General features: G+C 37.7%; 1 protein-coding gene across 1 annotated transcript in view; it reads right to left on the reverse strand.

Moving 5' to 3' along the window:
• The window catches only part of ZNF521 (zinc finger protein 521), a 214,898-nt gene extending 207,492 nt beyond the window's left edge, over window positions 1-7,406 (reverse strand). Inside the window, exons 1-3 of the mRNA XM_026842241.1 lie at window positions 7,333-7,406; window positions 6,222-6,281; window positions 523-702 (exon numbers count right to left, since the gene is read on the reverse strand). Coding sequence (XP_026698042.1) covers window positions 523-702; window positions 6,222-6,281; window positions 7,333-7,366 — 274 coding nt within the window. The 5' untranslated portion in view covers window positions 7,367-7,406. The remainder of the gene's footprint in view (window positions 1-522; window positions 703-6,221; window positions 6,282-7,332) is intronic.
• Window positions 7,407-21,125: the final 13,719 nt, after the last annotated feature.

The following is a 21,125-nucleotide window of genomic DNA, read 5'->3' on the forward strand; positions in this document are numbered from 1 at the left end:
AAAGCTGGGATTTTATTTTCCCTCTAACAATTTACTTCATTCCTCTCAATTTTGTTACTGATTACTGTGCAGTCATTTGTAGTTAACAGATTAGATTAATGCAACATCCAGCCCAGATCTGCAACATGTTGTTGTGCAAATTCATTCATTATATGGTTGCATTTAAATCCCACTTATAAATACCCTGTGCGTTCACAAGTGACTTAGAAAAATACGTGTATAAGCAAAGTACAGAAAGCTGTAAACAGCATGAGTCTAGAAAATGCACGCAGCAGTTGGGCACAGACAGCTAACAATCACTTTAAATACAGTGACAATACAGTAATTATCTATGCATTCTTTGAAATTTACAGTGCTCCATTTACAGTATAATTCTGTCCCAGAATCTGTTTATAAAGGTCTCACCCATGCATTCAAGCACAGAGTAAAATTACTGAGAAAGGAGGAGGAAGACCAGAAGCAAAGGATGGGAATCAGAAATAGAACAGTGCAAGAAGCCACAAAGTGATAAGTATTGTTTACCTGTCAGTTGACATTGATTAATCTTGTGTTCTGTGATATCACTCAGTGACTCAAACACCTGGAGGCAGCTGTCACAGCTGTGCACAGCTTCTTCTTCTAACTCCTCCCCTTCATCGGGCCTTTTCTTACAGTCTAGCACTTCTCCATCTTCTGCCTTGTCTTCTAGTTTACAGTTAGGGTCTGAAAGAAAATCAAGACCATGACATCAGGCATCTAAGAAGAGAACCTTTAAAAAGAAAAAAAAAATATTAAGATAGGTTCTTGTGGCAATAATGAAAAGAAACATGTTTGGCACGAGCCTGCAGCACACTGTAGATTTACTGCTAAATAAGCAAAGGAGGCTTTTTTCCTTAATTTTTTTTCTAATCTCGATGAAAGGAGAATTTCATCTACTCCCTCAAATGCAGGTCCATTTCTTACTCAAGCAATTCTTCCATGCTTCAATGTTAGGTTTGTCTATTTTATCACAGCTATTGAAGCTGCTTTGATCATTGTAAGAAAGGATAAGCCACCTATGCAATTAGTTTCCAATGAAAAGAAAAATCAAATCAATGATTGTGCAGGAACTTCTTTTCACTGTTAACTACAGCATTTCACAGGAAATTACCAGAATTAAGAGACTAGCAAATTTGATTTACATAAACATGAAATTAATCTTGGTTTTACAATCCATTCCAATACTCTATCACCACACTATTTGACACAAAGCAAGTCCTGGAAAGATTATACCCTGGGTCAAAATGCTACACATGCTTTGAACTTGCCTATGACTTAAAGACAAAACCAATACAGTTCCTATATTTGTCAGATCATGGAAAACTTGAAACTACTGTAAAACCTAAATAGTGCACAAGGTGAGCTTTGTCTGTTTGACATGTTAACAAGTATTTTGGGGATAGCAGGATAGCTCTAATCCTGAGCCCAGTTAAAGCTTCTAAACTGGAAGAAATGTGCAGTCTCACCACCATCCCCTACACCCAGAGAATCCACACAGCTCGCTGCACTACCTCAGTTCAGCAATGACCAGTGCAGAGTGAGATAATGCGGTCTAGAACTTTTCCTCCTCTGAGGAGCAGCAGAGTAGCTTTAACTACTCCTGACTTTTTGCCCACTTTACTAAAAGCTTCCTTCAAAAGACAGAAATAAAACAATCTGTCTTCCCTAATAAAGCAAGCTGGCACTTAACTTTGTTTTTCCTTGGGAACCACAGTACAACAAGTGAAATGCAGAAGAAAAATGGCTGTGTACATGCCAGCAAAAGGCATGCAAGTGTTTCACCACTTTTTTCTATTTTGGCCGCCTCATCTTTCGTTTTAGGTATTTGAGAGAACTAAGACTGAAACAAGTCATTTTAGAAAACAAGGACAAACTCACATAATAACAGGAGATTGTGCAAGTACATTTTAAGATGTTACACTCTTCAGCCAAGCTGGTGATTAACCAGGAATAGGATTCTTGACCACAGCAACACAGAGATGTCATCTGTGAACCCACTTTATTTAGCACTGCAATTGATCAGGATCACGCACAACTACTGGAGAGAAGCTAAAACATGCTAACACTAAATTCAGATTAGAATGGGGAAGCAGTGAGAAGGAGGAGGGGGATTCCTGTTTAAATCACTCCTAAATCCTCTCTCAGCCCCCAGCAGTGATGTGGGCACAGCCATTCCTGTATTTGCCACTGTGCACAAAGCGCAGGCGTTCTTGCTGCCCACAACAAAGGTCAGGGCTCTCATCACTTTCCTAAATCCTTTGGTCCATGCTGCTACACCCTGCCCTTCGTCTGCTCAAATACAGACAGACCCGCAAGCAGAAACTGGAAATGACCCATGTCAGGAAGTCTTCCCCATGCTATGTGGCTCGTGATCAAAATAGAGGAATTTATTTGACAGGGGTAAAGGGCAGAATTTGTTTTTAAGGGAATTATATTACGGAGGAAAAGCAGATTAATTTTAAAAATAAAAAACACATTCTGAAAGCAAATATCACAAATTGCATGCACAAGGTTCTTTAAAGAGTGAAAACTTCCACTTGGGCAGTTACTTCCAAATAGAGAAGTGGTCTGCAAATTTACACACCAAAAAGGGATGTTAATTAAATAAAAGGACTTTAAGGCATTTTAGCCATCGCTGAATGCTCTGAATCTAATAACTTCCATTGACACTTCATCTTCCAAGATATTTTGCAAGATTAATAAAAGTAGTTAGGAGATTACCACCGTTATAAGCAGTTCAGAAAAAGAAATAATTGTCTTAACTGTTGCAAACTGACCCCAACATCATTAAACACTTGTTGGAAGGCAGCATGTGCACATCGCATACTATTAGTTGTTCAGCTCAAGCTCCCAGTTTCATCTCATAAAACTGACAGCACTCAGGGAAATGTGGGCACTGGGTTTGAATTTTAACATGAGTATTTAAATGCTGCACATAAAGTTTACAGACCTGTTTGTTTTAAAATAAGGGTAGCGTCTGACTCTGCTTTAAGTACAATGCTGAAGGAAAGAGAAGGGAGGGGAAGGAATTCTGAAGACTTACTATTCAGGAACACTTGCACTTTACAGGAATTCAGCAATACACACACACGTAGGCACACATGCACCCCTTAATGCACAAAAGCCTAAAGAATCACTCAATTTAAAGCTTCCTACTTAGAGACCAGTTATTAAAATTAGAATCATTTTAAGACTAATAAATGTTTTGCTTCTCCTTCTGCATTTGCAGATATAAACTCTACAGGGACAGAAGTCAGTCAAGCTTATTCCCTTCTGCTGCAACTTTAGAATACATGCTCTAGCCAACTGGCACATTTGTTTTTAGGTCAACACTTAAGTGGGACCCTCTGGGACCTAGGTTTGAGTTTAGCCTACGACAGCTTTGTGAAATGAGTTCTGGCAGTCTCAGCCCCTCTCAATGAATGTATTTCCACTGTGATCCGCTTCCATGAAGAGATGTCACCACCAAAATAAAAAGGTATTTAAAGAGAGAAAATATCATCTGAACACCCTGTGAATAGATACCTTTTCTGTTACAACAGCAAATAACTTCCATCAAGAGCTGGTCTAAGCTTAAATAGTTATTTAAACTGAGGATAAACTGCCTTATTTGAACTGCTCTTTTGAAAGACTAGAATAAAACTTATTTTATAAATGCAATATGCATTCATCTATACTTTCTCCTTAACCTCCTGTTCAAAGCTCATGCTCACATACAGACTTCAGGGCAAATGTCATTTATCTCCCACATACCTTACTCAAAAATATCTGCCACAGTCACAGCCACAATTCCCTCAGCGAAGATTGTCTTCATAGTAAGATTGCCTTTCCCAACATCTGCAAATGCCACTGTCATTTCCAGAGGCTTCCTTGCCCTATTTCAGAGACTGTTGTGAACCATCTGAAGTTTTTTCAATACACAACAGCAAGAATGCACACATCAGCTCCATCTGCAGATATCACTGAAAATTATCTAGCATGGAAAGCAGGGTTACTTTTTATAAACAGAAATAAATCCAGCCTATTAAGGCACTTCAAAAAAATAATAGAAAAGAAAGACCAGTTGTCTTCTGTTACTGATTATGTTAACATTATTTATAAATGGAAATTAAAAGAAGCATGATTTTCTCATTACTATGTTCCCTGGCAGGTGGTTCTCCCCTTCCCTTCTTCCTCCTCCTCATAAGGGATGTTATTGCTGTAACTTGGTCTAATAAAACTGCAACTTTGGGGAAAATGAAAAATTGCATTGGCTTAAAAGTGTTGGAGGCAATAAAGCCATGGACTTCAATTAATTTCAAGTATGGGAGCGGTTTAAGGCCAACCAGCAGAAATTCTATTCTGCCCATGTAAAAATGAGGTTTCACCACATTTACTTTTTATAACCCATATAAAAGTCAAGTAAAAGTAATGAATATCTAAAAGCCATCTCAGTGGACTGGCAAAGACTATCTGTATTCTTGAAACTCATCTTACATATTTCTGCCTATGCTACAAAGATCCATAGCTAATCACAAGTAAAACATCTAACTACCAAGCAAACAGCCTCCTTTCCAACCCATTTCACTGCCTTGCAGTAGACCTCCTTCCAAGCCACTTCTGCATGCAAAAATGCTGGCAAAAGAAAGGAAAACTTAGATCATGTGGTTATAATTATTACCAGGCAAGGAATATTTCTTCAGCTCAGTGGTAAAGTAAAACTCTGTTGCTCTCTGCTCCCAATAGTGTCCATCGCAAAACAACTGCCTCATTAAATCTCTGCAGTAAGATTAATATGCCGTAGCTGCACTACATTTATAACTTGGTACTCTATAAAAAGCACATTTAATGGTTAGAGCCAGAGCTTAGATACAAAGTATTACTATAAAAACTTCTGGCAGTGTGTACACAGTGTGGGCCTTCTGTACTGCTTGCTCTATCAGAAGGTTTTTTGTTTTTAGTATCAGCACTGCATTCTTGCTATAGAGAAACACAGAATGTTAAATCTTGCCTAGAAGCAGACAGAGAACAACACAGGACATGATGGGAAATAAATAACCAGAAAGACAACTTGGCCATTGAGAATTATTTTAAGAAAAAAATGCAGAAAAGCAATCATTCCTTGTCATATTGATACCCAGTTTTGCAGTCCTCTATTTTTCAACTTCATGTGTCTAAGGCAGTACAAGTTTGCAGGTAGCTAAATGGAGAGATAAGTACTTTCAGAAGAGTTTGAGAAATTTCCCATTAAAAAGCAGAACTCTCACTTTTATTTCCTCTTTTCAAACAATACATTTTATGTGCAGAGCTGCTAGAACCTATAAAAGGCACCAAACACCAAACACAAACCCACAGGACACACACACAAGAGAAATAAAAAGTCTTCTAGCTGAATAAAATACTAACTGTGTTCTTCACCTTCATAAGAGGAATAACTCCAACTGTTCTCAAACAAATTACCTACACGTATTCAGAGATGACTAGCCTTCTAGGAATATCCTTACAGAGTCAGTCCTTACTCCAAAAGGTGACCTCAGCTGAATGAATGAGACTATCCAGATGAGTCAGTCCTGCTCTTCAGATAAAACTCTGCGGAATCAGTACCAAAGACAGAAGTGAAGCAGTTCTTGCATTCTCAGGATCATATTGGAGAATAAAAGAGCCCTTGTTGTTACTGGGAATTAACAGTTATTTCAGTAAATATCCCTGTGATCCTGACTCAAACAACAGCTTTGTCCACCCAGTCTCACTGATTTAAAATTAAGGAGCCCTTAATTAACTCCTGACTGGTAAGAAATTATACAACAATCCTAAAAGAAATTACCCTTATCCACATATTTTACAAATATGAAAATAGTTTAAGTGGAATGAATATTCAATTTTATCTGAAATGGCATAGGGTGGGGTTTTATGTAAAGGATGTAGAGAAGGATTATTTTTAACCTAAAAGGGGGAAAAAAAAAAAAAAAAAGAGAGAGAGAAGCATGCTGCACTTCAGAAGCATCTCACTTTCCGTTGGCTGACCTACAAAAGGCAGTTTCTAATTCTCAGGAATTGAACGGTGAGGGGAGAGGAATGTTATTTTCCATTGCAAGCCCCAAGAATGCATTCTAAACTGAAACAGAGAAAGAAGTGTGCAGGCTTTGCAAAAACACCCCGATACAAAAATCCCTCACACTGTTGTCAAACAGTAAGCAAGCACTAATGAAGGAATTCAGCATTACCAGTCTGTGCGGCTGTGTGTCCCACACCTGCCTGCTGGTCCTCTGTTTCATTTTCTTCTACTGTCAGAAAAAGGTAAACAAAACAAAAACAAAACAAACAAAAAAGATGTTAGGTAGGTAGCTGAAGTGTTTCAAGCATCTTTACACCAGCTTCAGTTCTGAAAGCCAGTAATGCTTGTACAACATGGGCAAGAAAAGCTGCACTGCAAAGCGCGAAAGTGTAAGACCAGACCAAAACAGAATACATTGCTGTAGGGAACTACAAATCTGAGAACAGAGTGACCAAATCGTTTTCATGGCTTAAAAAACCAAATCAAATTTCCTCTGGGATATTTGTCTTCAATGCACTCTACTGTATTTGATTATGGAACTAAATGAGAATAATTCTGGGCTTTAAGATTCTACTCACTCCACATGGATAAGAGAAAGCCTTCTCCTGGCAGACGGGAGAGGTGTGTGTGCTAATTCATATATAAGCTTTAAAAAATATATAATAATCCTATATTCAGTAGCAAACATCTCAGCAGTGCAGACAGCCTTGCAAAGGAGAACTAACCCCATGCTGTTTTACTGTATACACCATGCCAGCATCTTTCCCTTGGCTCACAGCTTTCCAGAGCAGTAGAACTAAAAACAATACAATTCTTGTCAGATTCACTACTCAAAACTTGTTGGGCAAGAGTGAACCTAACAAGAGCCATTCTGCTGCTACTTTGAAAAATTAGAGAGCTGTTCTCATATGCTCTGATACGATGCCTAAGTAGGATTGACTCTCCCAAAGTAAAAGTAAGGGAAGAGCTAAAAGGCAGAACCATTTCCTTTTTATTCTCCCAAAGACTGAGTTCTTTGAGTCAGAGAACAGCGGAGAGAAAAGAATTCATTCTCCCTCCACAGGGGAAAAAGCTGAAAGGGGAAAGACTGCACTTCTGCAGCATTTCCACTCCCAAGAATTCAGACCTCAAAAAAAAAAAAATCATGCAACTGAGTTAAAACCCAAAGATTTGGGGTACTTTTCCTGGTTCTTGGGACAAGAGAGTGCAACACTTAGGGTCACATATAAATCTAGACATATATTCAAAAGAAGAGATACATATACACACTCCACAGGTACCTCTTTTCCTCCTCCGCCAACCCCAAGGCTTCATACAACTGGTTGTTTCTAGAATCTGAGTTTCTAGAAAAAAAACACCAGTTTTCATAAGGACACTCTTAGGACACCAGAAACTTGAAACACAGTGCATATATTAGTAAGAGTCAAATACAATCTCTGGAAGACTCTAAACAACCTCTATCTCTGTCCCAGAGCTGTGGCTAGTGAGCACACTCATCAACAGAGATCTGATAGTTCCCCAGCCCTGGAATAAGTCAAGTATTTCACAAAATACAATTTTATGAGCTGACTGTTTCAACTGAACTTATATTTTGCTGACGTGAAGTTACCAGTACTTCAGCTGTGATAAGACTATATGATTTTCTTTGTTATGCTGAAGCAGTCATCCCAGCAGTTCTCACAGCTAAAGGAAACTGGTCAGACAAAGAAAGCAATAAGTAAAGCTCATGAAAATCTGAGTTTCACGGAACACATGGTCAAACACAAACTAAACTAAATAGAAAGATTTTTCAGTAGGGCAGCACAGATCAGTAAAACTCGTTAGTAAAGCAAGACAATAATGGATACAACTAGTATGCAGTTTAAAAAAGAAAACCAAAACAACCACCTTTTGTGACCCCCTTAAAGCCCCCAGTGAAACCTCTGCAGCAGCCCAACCTGACCCTGTCTATTCCCACCATCAGCTGTTGATCTATTTCCAAAAAATGTTCTGAAGAACAAGCTCTAATACTGAAAAATGAGTCTACTGTTCCATCCCTCAAGAGGAAACTCACCTTGGTCATCAGTACCTACTGATAAACCTTACTAAGGATTGCAGACATATCTGTTATCTACCAGTGAAATCCTCGACCACCATACATGTCGCAATTCAGTCCAGAAAGTCGGTTTAAAAATGCTACCATTTTTTAAGTTTCAAGATGGAATTGAGATGGCCAAACGTGAACTTTTCAAGAACTGATTCTCAAGTGGGAAACTTTAAAATAGCAGCTACCTGCTAAGAAGTAAACAAGATCTGCTTGTTTGAAGCAGATCTCCACTTGTAAGGCTATGCAAACCAAAATGTAAGATCTCATCTTTTCTGCTCTTCAGTACTGACTGTCTACTGCCACCAGCTGCAGTACCCAAATCTCTCACTGCTAGTCAGAAGTGACTGCACACTGAAATGTGTTCAGCTTCACAGTGCTGACTGAGAGGTACATCACACATTTTTATGCCTTAAAATGGAAAAAGGAAACACTGATACTGCCTAACAAATGGTTTTCAGGTATGCAATTTTGTAATGTGAAAACACGACAGTGTATGTCTTGTGAAACCAAATGCTTAAAACTTCCCTGTTAACTCTAGGGATCTGAAAATTCTGAGAGCGCTGAGGTTTGCTTTCAACAAGAACTGACCACTATGTCTTTGTTACACTAAAAAAAGGAAACCAGTATCAGAGCAGGTTAACTTTCCTGTTAGCATCTTTCTAAACCATTGATCAAGCCCTTTAAGGATTCTCAGTCACAAAAGAAACAAGTAGGTCACAACAGGCCACGGCACAAAGAGTTGCTAATAATATTCAACAAGAGTGACATATTTGTCAGGAAAATTAAAACCACATTTAGGGGGAAATATGGTAAAAGGATTAAGAAAACTAGCCCACAGAATCCACAGAGTTAGGGAAATCTTAGCATTAGCACAAATCAACTACAAAATAGCATCTCATTTTCCTTTGCAATACATTAGATCATTCCTCCAACTAGCATGGGTATTTGTTACATTAAGTTAGCTGCAGCTGGTAGCATCAGGTAAACTCTTGATTAGCATTTTATGCCTTTCCACAATCAAATTCTGAAAACTTCAGTGCTATTTCAGCTCTTAGGCCACTGTTAAACTCACCTGACTATGAAAGGTAAATGTGACATGCAGCCAACATTAACTCCCTTAAAAATTATACCATTTTCTTTCAGAAGAGGAAGGCAACTTTAAACAGAACCTACATAGAGAGATGCTCTGAATTTTGCTAACCAAAACCATTTCTCTAACACTAGCATGAAACGTAACTAAAAAAAGCCATAAGGATGATATGCAGATAAAACAGTATCATGTATGCACTATTATTAATGCAAACATCAAAATTACCAATACTCTAGGACTGTAATTGTACATACAGATGTCATCGTCATTACAGCATATGCCACACCCTAGCATAAGCTAAACTAAATTCTAGGTAACAAAGTCACAGAATACTAGTAAAAGGAGAGGCCTCAGGAAACCAAAACAATAGCTTATGAATCCAGACTATGAACAGGTGATGCTACTGCTGAACAGCACTTCTAGATACATTTGAAACAATGTCACAAAGGCAACAATATTCCTTCTCCCCACAACCATGCATTTATGGCCACAGGTCACCTGTTTTATTAGATGTAGAAATATTTCTCAATTGACTTATCCATTCCTTAAAATAACAAACCATCAAGGCCCTACTACATGTTTTCTTAGTGCAGCTTTCAAAAACCAAAACATATAGGAACCCTGAATAATAAAATTTAGGAAAAAGACCAGACCACCACAACAACTGTGGCACCACACTTCTTGAGAGCAATTTAAAAAAAAAAACTCAGTAAGGGAAAACAGAATTCCAGCATGTCAGTTCTATCTCCTATTATAAAAGCTTGTGGGTTGGACAGATATCAGCTTTTAAAATTTTACTGCAAAAATCGTATCTCTAAACTGAAGCTGTATCTATGTGAAAGGTTAGGACACTGCAGCTTTGGTACAGTCAGTGTCCAAGACAAACTCTGGTTTCAGTTCAGAGCACCTCTCATGCTTAGCCTGCTGAATGTCAACATTAAGACCAACTATTCCTTTTTAAACAACAAAAAAAACTCAAAAAAACCCCAAAACAAAAAAAACAGAACAACCAACAAATCAAGTAGTACCATCACGGACAGCCAATGAGGAAAACCTGTGGGAATTTTGTTATAGAGGTCCTAAAAATAGAATTAATCTCCTGACTGCTCTACAGCAACACCTGCTGATCAATGAGGATTTCACCCCTCTTACTTAAGAGTCTCTTCATGGGACACATGGTTAGCCTATAAAGGAGAGAGATTATTCTATAAAGTTAGTACAAAATATATACAAATTTTCTAGCTTGCAAAATCTCATTCATATTCTACTGACTAACCAGGATTCCCCCTCACTGAAAAGTTAATCTGTAGATTTAGTACCCTAAGGAAGAGCACAAGTCATTTCTAGTTGATGCCTGGGAAAAACCTTGTATGGAAAAGAAATGGATAAAATTAGAAATGTGAAAAAGGACATTTTCACTGAAAGGGAAGCCTTTTGGAGAACTCTGGCTAAGATTTATGGCTTCTGAGCTATTACAAACCATAATAAAATAAAAGCAAAAGATAATTGAAAAAAGTCTATTTTCTTCTAGTCTAGGTGGGTTAATAAATTTTTAAAAAGAAAACTGCCCCAAATGCCTGCGCCTTTTTTCAGCTTGTTAAACAAAGCAGGAGAAGCCACATACCCCAAAATAAACTATAAAAATAGATTGCTATTGATTTATTCCTTCCTAAAACATATTCCTTGAGAGATGTGAAAATAAACCTAATATAGCAACTAAGACTGTCAAGATAGGAAGTTTAGAATATGTATTTTTAACTTGCACTTTGCATTTCCTATAATTCAATACTTAATCTATAAATTTCTATTAGCATATAATTAGTAATTCAATTTAAAGCCATCTTTGCACAAAAGCCTTTTCTTAGGATAGTAACTTTGCCAAGTGCATCTTCAATCTACATGTTTGAATAATTTCTGCAGACAAGTAATAGAGACACTAGCTATATTAGCATAATCAATACACAATTTACCGAGTTACCCAGACAGAACAGAAATAAAACGTGTGTGCCATTATTTCAGTACCTACAAATGACTGTAATTTCTGGAAGTATCTCTCTACTTTTCTTTTCCCTCCTCCTCACAGCCACATAAAAACCAAGAGGGCATTCATACTGCCATCATCTACAGGTAGATATTAAGTATGATTAGACAGATTAATCACATAGCATAAAGCAAATTTAAGAGACAGTTAGAGGAGGTGCAGAGTATCCTCTAACTCTATTAAAGTCAATGGATTTTGAAGATGTTTCACACTTCACAATAATGTGCTGTGGAAACACATCTCCATAAGGGTTCAGTCAAAATACAAACCTGAAATTAAAGAAGTTACAGAGTAGTATGAAATGCAGGATCTCATGTCAATGCACCACCTGCTCGGGCTACACCTGCCTCCACTTTCTTCTCTCCCTAGATACCACTGGTGCTCTAAGACTCGTCTTTTAAACTCTTTTGGCCAACACATGCAAGTGCAGGATTTCACACCTGGCTACGCCACACATGCAAGCAGCAATTCAGGGGGTGACTCCTGGAAGTCAACAACCATTTCAGACTGCTTCATAATGTCCTTTAAGATAACTGGCAGTCATCAAAGCTCAGAACTACTAAGAAAGTATTGTTTTCTGAACAGCTTCACCTGGTATCAGTACACATCTATCAGCTCCTAGCCAGAAACCTGATTACCATTTTGACTCCCAAATGTATATATACACCCAATGACTTCAGTGTGAGAAGAGTTGGAAAAAGAAATGCATTTGCATATTAACATTTCAAATATCTACATTCCAGAACTCTACTGAAAATTAGTTCTGTGTATAGCCACGACTGTATAAAAATCCAATTAATCATATGCATGAATATTTGTATTTCTGATTTGTTTTCCTTTGTGCTGTGACACACTCCTTTTCCTATTTCTACCTCCCTAGCATTGTAACACTGTTCTCTTGATATTGGAAATGATTATTTTCCTTAAAAGATTCCTGTTATAGAAAGCATTTTTCTTCTTGCCTTTGCTATTTCCAGAAGACAAAGCCCCTCACAGCATTCATATTTTTTACTCCTCTCTTTAGTCTGTCCCAACACTGAGCCTGTTTTTTTTTTTTTCCCCTAATGTTCTTGTAGAAAGACTGAATTAGGAGTTCCCAATTAGACTGCAGTGGTTGGAAAATATTATTCTTATGCTAAAATAAAGTGTCTTCCTAGGCAGCACATAAACATAAAAGTAATAAATATACTTAAGTGCTTAAGAAATCCTTTGGATATTCTTCCAACCCTTGATCTCAAGAATGACGGTATCCAAATGTGACAGCCTAAAGACATCCAGTTTTACATAACATTGTGTGCAGAAAAGGCAGAAGATGCTCTTTCCTGCAGCAGAGGGAGAATTCTACAGAAACCTCCCCAAAGCTACGGGGTGGGGTGGGGGTGGTGTATCTTTTTCTGCATAGTTGAGGTAGTAAATTAATTAATCCTGCCCAGAATGCTAACTTTGCCTCCCTAATCATACACCTTTTAACAGGATTAAGCCACATCTACATATACTCAATTTTTTATTGTTTAAAGTAAACCAATAATGGTATGATAGATTTTGAAAAGTACTTTTCTCCAAAGAACCTTAAAGCTTTTTATAAACCTCAAGTAAATTCCAGACATCCCTAAGACTCTCTTATCATGCAATGTAACAGATTATAACAGATCTCCGAGTCCAATTGAGGACCATAGTGAGAATTAGCAACGTAAGAGGGAATCTCTCTTCGAGTCAATTCTCATTACCAGGTTGAGGACTTTCAGCTGTCCTGCCTGTCTTAAACCGAGTATTCCACCTCCATTACTGACAATGTGACTGTGAGCATCAAGTCTATTTTGAGGAAAGACAGAAGTTAGGAGGCTAAGATAAATTTTAAGCCTAATTACCAAACCCAATACTTAACAAAAATGCTTTCAGAGTGACTCCTCTCTGTATACTGAAGCTATGTATCACCTAAGCTCAGAGGGACCAATAATTTCTGGTACTCTACAGACCTCTATTTTCATCTGTGCTTAGAAGAGAGAAAATTCATTAAACAATGTCTACAAAAGCCTAAACTCAGCAAGAGAGTAATTTGAATCAAACTGACGCATGGATCACAGAATCTCAAAGTAACCAACATTACACCAATCTGAGGGCAGGTGATGTAAGGAAGGGCTATGAGGACCTATAGTAGAAGTTACAGTAGATGATCATTGCCTTTGAAAGTTAAGTCATTTATTTATCTGCTTAAAATGAGGCACTTAAATTGAAGAGCTTGGGTTGTCTAATAGCATTCCAACAGCAAAACAAAATACAGATGCATGCTTTAGATCTATTAGCTAAAGACATACATTTATCTGAGTCAAAAACCCCACCTTCTTTCAACTGAGATTACCCCTGATTTACCAGAGATCTCCATCTATTGTGTACCAGGGTTTTGTAGGTTTCTCTTTGATCTCTCAAACTCTCTGCTCTGTTCTAGATGACTTTCTATCATGTATAACAGCACTCTGGTCTATATCCACAAAGGAGCTTAGAAGCCCCAAAACTAGTGAGGAGACACTGCCTCTAAATTGTCAGTTCTGCTTAGATGCCACTCAGGGCAGGCAATACCTACAGTTTTATCATCCAGGCTTTCTCAGTGCTGTGCAGCTCAACGCTGAATTCAAACCAAAGCCCCACTACAGCTGGCTAGTGGAAGATTAAATATTCTCCTGCCTTTCCTGGCTTTGGACACAGTCTTATGGGCTGGTTCTTCAGAGTTCACATACCATTCCCTGGTTGCTACAAGATAATGGCAGAAAATGTGCTCATTGAAATACCTCTTCCTTTCCCCCTCTTGCCCACACGCACTGGTTAGATCACTCACCCAGGATGTGGGTGGCACCAGCTCAACTTTCTTCTCTGTCAGAAGGATCTGTAGTCATGTCATGAGCTTCCTAAGAAAGAGCACTTACCCTCAGACTTGAGGTGCACTCATTTATTGCTGTTGAAGCTTTCATACCTCATCTACAATATTCAGTGAACTCAAAAGAAGGAGAATTAGTACAATACCTTAGACTTGTGGCTAGGGCACCCACATGGGAAGTGGGACACATGGACTCCAGGTATTGTTTCACTGAAATAGTCCATCAGAAGTAATACTGCAGTAAGTACTTGGCAGACCAGGATCCAGGTCTCCTCTTTCTTCATTGGTACTCAAGCCATTAGAGCCATGAGTCTTGTGTATGAGTGCTCTTTCTCACCCTCTCGTCCAACAAATACTTAATTACGCTTTTGAAAAGGGAAACATAATTGACAAAAATAAAAGGGCAACTCACACTCATAGCACAATATGCTGCTGTGTAATGACTGATGTACTCCCTGTGAGATACAGATTCAAACACTCTTAGACAAAGCACAGAACAGAACCCCCGCCTCTCACATTCTAGCAGAGCTAGTAACTTTCCCTCTTCAGTAAAGGGGAGAGGAAGAGCAGCAGCACAACCTCTCACTTCAACCTGTTCCCTACCTCCAAAAGGCTGGATCAGATATGTGACTGCTGTGAGATACCCTACTGCACTAAGTCACCCACACCTAGAACAGGGAAGGAGATAAGATTCACTATTCCTTCCAGGTTTGTCTTTTTAAGGTAGTTCCTACTCAAAAACATAAACTCCTAAACCTATAGAAGATACATATAATACCTATGGAATTATATAAAGAATCCAAATGCCTCGTGCAAATTGACTATTCCACTAGGCAACCAGGCACCTGTAAACTAAGCACGGCAGTACTAGCATCTTGCAGCATGCAAGCCCTTTTTTCCAGACCTAGACTTAGAGGTTTCTGACCTTTCTTCACTGATTTACATTTTTATCTGGCAAGCAAGTCTTCTGCTCAACAGATTGACCAGAAATCACAGACCAAATGTTTTCCTATGCTCTAGCTCTCTATAACTCACGTAACAGGATCCCTTCCCAGAGGCTGCATGCACAGACCAATAGCAACCTATTTCCTCCTCCCATCTTCAGAGTGAAAATGTTACATCAGGCATGGATCTTGACATCCTGTTGTCCTGGAACCAGTGAATCAGAAAGTTCCTTCCTTGCAATTGTATTCTTTGGAGGTGGAAAATAATTAACTTCCCCACCCCCTCCTCCTTCCTACTGCCACTATCAAAGTTAGAAATTCACTTGACTCTGGAAAAAAAAACAACAACAACCAAAAAAAAAAACCCAAACAAAAAAACCACCACAGCTATCATAATTCAGTGCCAGAGAAAGTTTTGTTGATCAAAGCATAGCCTAGTCTTCCCAAGGACACTGCCTCACTACATCACATCACCCAGTCCAGCAACACAGCAGGTATTTTATTTTTGTTTTTAAAGTTCCTTTCAAGAAGTTAATGAGTCAATAATGGAAGTTGAACTTGATAGGTTACCAAAAGAAATGAAAAACAAAATCAAAACTAAAAAAATCAATTATAATGGAATGCATTGTTTGAAATCTATTTTCCTGGCAAAACAAAACCTAATAATAGTAAGGGCACAAGTTTCAGGGACTGTATTCAAAAGCCATCTATTGTGCAGTTAATGAAGACATTTAGACTTAAAAGTGCTCTAGCTTTTCCACACTCGTGTGTAACACAGCATCTGTATGAAAAACTAGGAGAGAGATTTTAAACTTCCTGTTTGGTAAGGACAAAATTCCTCTTCCAGGTTATTGCCTGACATGGGAATAAACTCTCCAAAAATGGGGTTTGGAAAGGAGGGAAGACACCAATACCCTCACTATCCTGTGCATTCGTCCTCAGGGCAAAAAAGGTGTTCTGCTTCAGTCAAGAGGATGATTAACTAATGACCAGGATTGTTTCAAATTTGTAAGAAGGCTAACTAGTTGATTGATACTTTAAAGAACCATAGTAAGGCCCTATCACATTAAAAAAGAAGAAATGAGGGTGAGGAAGACACTATATGAACAGATACATAAATGACTTCAAAAAATCTTGAAGGACTAAGAATCCTCACCTTAAAAAGAGAAATTACACCTAATTGCACCTATATTTAAAAGTGAAAGTATTCGATGAATCACTCAAAAAACACCCCTCTGTCCCACTCCCATGATTAAAAAAAAAAAAAAAAGAACGGGAAAAAAACACAATGAAGACACATCCCCCCAAAAATCTAAAATTTCCCTGGGCATTAATTGTGCAGAATTGGTAAGTAACAACCCTTCTGAGTACACATTATATGGATTCAACTGTACAAATGAAAGTTGCAGTATAGCATGCACAACATCACTCTAGCTGAAGGAGAATCTAAAAGCCTCAAACGTGCACACACCAGAAGAACATGGATAACCTGGATTAAATCCTGAAAAAGGAAGGGGAAAAAAAAAATCCTCTACATCTTCTTCTCAATAATTATGCAGTAGAGGGGGGAAAAAAAGTGTTTGAACTAAAGGAATGTGAAGTGAGGGGGGAAAAAAAGTGACCAGTATTAACTCAGACTAAATACTGAGGACAAAGGACCTGGTTCAAAAACCAATTGGAAGAAGGCAATCTTGTGCAGTCTTACTAATGTGCACATAGAAGAACATAAAGCAGATTTTTTTGGAAAGTAGGAGGGCTGAATGAAAATGTTAATTATAACATGTTGTAATAAGGATACCCCCAAGATCAGCCCTATCTTTTTTGCTACAGCATAGTCCCTAGGCATATGGCTAACTACTCCTTGATCATTATCCTGGCTAAAACTAAAGCTACTGAAGTTTAAGAGACTCATATCTAACAGAATTTCTTTCATCTCTAATAACTGCTAAACTAGCATAATTACTCACACTTGAGGTGAAATAGAACCCAAGTTGTCTAAAATTAAAGTTAAGACAAAAACAAACCTCACCACCTCTTTTGGTTTTTTGCAAGTTCATCTTTTGTCAGAATCCTATGCCAACTGTTTCATTATGATTTAGAAGTATTTAAAAGCTGCTTTTGTGCTATCTGACTTTTGTAAAAGAGTGTAACTGAAAAACTTTAATGCTTTGTAGTAACACACTACAAAATATATTTGAAAACAGACATGTACATTTTCACAGCACCAAAACAAGCCCAATTCTTTGTAGATCTGTATGTTGTCCCTTTGGGGAAAAAAATATACATAGTACGCCACAGTTCTGATATAAGTGAAATAGCACGTTTTCCCCACCCCCGGGTGGGGCTGATTTTGAGCTCAGGTAGCTCTACAGATTCCCAACGGAAACTGTAAAATACATCTGGAAAGAGATGCTAAGAGGTCTGTCTTAAGGTATCAGTGTTTATATTGTATTTTAATCAATCTTAAAAACCAATTCCAATTATCTTATTTTCAGTGTTTTACACAGAAAAAACACTGAATCCATATGATCTACATACAATGTTAACAGTTCTACATCCTTTCCTCATGTACAAATATTCAAAAGGAAGACTTTTTTCCAAAATGCACAAGTTTCAAAATACCGAATAGTGCTTCAGAACAAAGAAATGAGAGCTACTAAAGTAGTTGTAAATTAGACTTAATGAATTACAGAGTGACATAAAGCCTTTCAAGACATCTTAGATCATAGCGGGTAACGTTACCCTACACATGTCAGATAAGTGCCTCCATACTGACAGCTTCCCTTCTTACACGAGTTAACATAAACTCGGGAAAACAAAATCAAACCAAACCAAACCTGCAGCATATCTAAGCCATTTAAGATTGCCTTTGTCACAAGATTTCACCTTTATGAGAACTAGCAGCAGTACAACCGGTAGCTGCTTAGATGCAGCTGTTTGCATGTTCACTCCTAATAGTACCTGCTCCTAAGAAGGAGATGGTGATGGTCGATAGAACTCACGCTGGCCCCAAAAACGACTGGGTAGCATTATTGTAACCCTTCAGCTAATCAAGACCATCGATACCGCTATGCGTTGCCAAAGTCAATGAGTATTACTAAAGGTTAGGAATGGTTTTGTTGTTACGGATTTTCTTAATATATAAAGGAGCTGGGGCTTGCTTTGGCAAGTCAAAAAGAGAACACTATAAATAGCCTGCATTATAAAAAGATGCTAATCTTAAATCCTCTTTGTAATTTGTTTTTTTCATGTACGCTTTCATGTTCGATATCTTAATTTTTGCCCTTTTTTGGATGGCCAAATAGAAGCCAGCAATCCACTCATGCATCAAACAGATGTTTTTGCTTTTCAAGGCCAAATGGAATCTTATGAATTTTTTGTTCCCTCCCTATAAAATGATGATGCCAAAATAACATAGTTCCTGAAAACAGCCCGTTCAGAAAAAGTTCTTTGGACTGGCAATACTGAAACTCTATGTCAAGTTCACAGAAACCATGCCAATACTAATTGCTGTTTTTGTTTATGCTGGATTGATTATAGTCTAATCAGCAGACAATCTAATGACTTTCAAGTCTAGTCCATGCAATTTGGAAGCCGGGGAGGGTTGGGGTTGAGAATAAACATTCAAATAGTTGACAGATACACAGTAAAGCCTACCATTTGAAGGGGATACGAATGTCAGATTCTCTCTAAACTATTGCTGCTATTAAATAAGATTTTTGTTTTAATCCACTACTGTTTTACCTTCCTTGGTACAACACCACCTGCACCTCTGTACGAAAAATATCCTTTTGCTTCGAATTTATAATGAAAAAAACAAGTCACAGGTACATTTATTAAGTTCACCAATACTTTTCATGAATTGAGTTGCAGTTGTAAATTCAGTCAGGATGGAAAGAGTACCTAGGTTTCCTCAAAAAGAAGGAACAACTTTAAGAGACACTCTGGGCTTGCCAAAATATTTCAAGATACAAGCCTTCTTTAAGCAGAACATAGATATGTAAAATATAGCAAATAAATTTTTCCTTCTCATCTTTCTAGGATCTAACATTCAGTAATTTTACTTCTGCAGTCAAATGTGGGATACAAAATTACAATGAGTAAAAATTTACTTTATAGTAATAAGGGTTTTTTGGTTGGTTTTGTTTTTTTTTTTTTCAAAAAGAAATCACTTCCAGAGATCCGGCGCTTCTTTTAAATGTGTGGGACAGTTCTGGTTTCCTTGTGATGGCTTATCTAACGCCTACAATTTCAGTGATTTTTCACGGGCGACTTTAGCACAATGAATACTACCTGGCTTTAGCTTAGAGAAACCCAGGTTTAACATTTAATAGGACTACATTTTCATTCAGGTTTGTATAAAGAACATCAGGTTTTCTTTGCAAGTGACTATATTTTTGTAACTGTTTTTAAACAAAGTTTCTCATCAAAAGCCAGTAGTAAGGGCAGAAGGAAAAACCTCAAGCCCTCCCCAAACTAAAATCCCATAAACCAGAATGGGGAGGGAGGGGGGAGGCGGTCAGTAACCTAAGTGTGATACCTACAAAGCATGCCAAGTCACAAAAAAAGGTTCACCATTCAAATGGCCAACTTAAACACGATAGAAACGAGCTGCTCTCTCCCCTGACCTTGCTTTCTCATCTCAGGGGGTCTCCAGCATGGTTTTACTTAGGGAATGGCATTGCCCTTAGGTGTTAGGAGTTTAAGGAGTCATACCAATTGCTGCTCTTCAATACCCTTCATTTGCACAGTGGCTCTTTCGAGGCTTCTATCCGAGTATCGTATCTCCGACTTATCTTTCCCCACCTGCTTTTCTCCCGCTATCCTCCCTCCCCCACCAAACGCATTAGGTGATTTTGATCAGGTCAATGATACCTAATAGATTTTATTTTTTCTTTTTCTGAAACTAGCCAAGGAAATGGGATAAATGAATCAGTAGAATGAAATATAGGTCAGGACTGATGAGTTTGATGCAACTGATCCTTCCTCTGCCTAGAAGAACCTGGCAATTGAACTTTAATTCCTCCTTCCTAAAGTAAAATAAGATGTTCAAATTACAGGGTTTTTCGGAAGTTAAATAATTTATTCTCTTTTGAGACTTTTTTTTTTTTTTTGCCACAACCCTGTAGTATATTTGTAAGAGACAGTGCTTTTCCCAGAAAATCTTATTTTTGCTTGGAAAGATGTTTTTACTATTCTTAAATTGTAAAGGGGCTTATCTAATGTTAGCCATGCCTTTTTTCTTCCTTAGATCCAAACCTGAGATGCAATCCTCACCAAGACCTGGGGGACAGTCAGACCAAAGTTGGCAAGAAACCAAAACAGGAAAAAAAAAAGGGGGGGGAGAGAAAGAGATGGAAAAGAAATGTAAACAGAAACCAGGGTAATTCAAAAAAGTGTATTTTCAAGAAACAGATGAAATTTAGTCATTAGCAAAGTTCTTAACACCCACCATTTCAGATGAACATTAGTTTCATGCATTCAATATAAAAAACTCAATTGTCATTTTGTTTTAATGTATTTACCTGCCTTGTATCAGTATTCCCCTAAGATATAAGTTTCAAATTAAGTTATCAAAAGTGACAGACATATCAAAAATATCTCTTATATCTCCCTCCCAGAAAGGGTTGCTAAGTACATGACAAATTGGAAATGTAATGCGTAACTCCATATTTTATTTAGATGTAAAACAGCACTCATGAGTTTAAATAACCCATTTACATATATTCAAAGAATAGTTTTTCAGAGAAGCTATTTAAAATACTGTTTATTTTTAAACTGTAGAACTATATTTTGTACTGACTGAATCAGTAATACTTAAGAAATAAGGATTTTAAATAAATGATGCATTGGAGTTACAGCTGAACTTCTCGCAACATTAGTTACAGCTTTTGATTGTTCACTAAAAACGAAGATGTAATAATTGATGGGCAGACTCTTATCAATGAATTTAAATGCTATGTCTGTGCAAGCATCTTTCAACTTCCCAGATAAATCACATTATTAGCCCTTTCAGAAATCTTACAATCGGACTGCTTCT

Source organism: Athene cunicularia, assembly GCF_003259725.1.
Source record: "Athene cunicularia isolate RWA chromosome 2 unlocalized genomic scaffold, athCun1 chr2_part1, whole genome shotgun sequence".
In the NCBI taxonomy this organism is placed as follows: domain Eukaryota; kingdom Metazoa; phylum Chordata; class Aves; order Strigiformes; family Strigidae; genus Athene; species Athene cunicularia.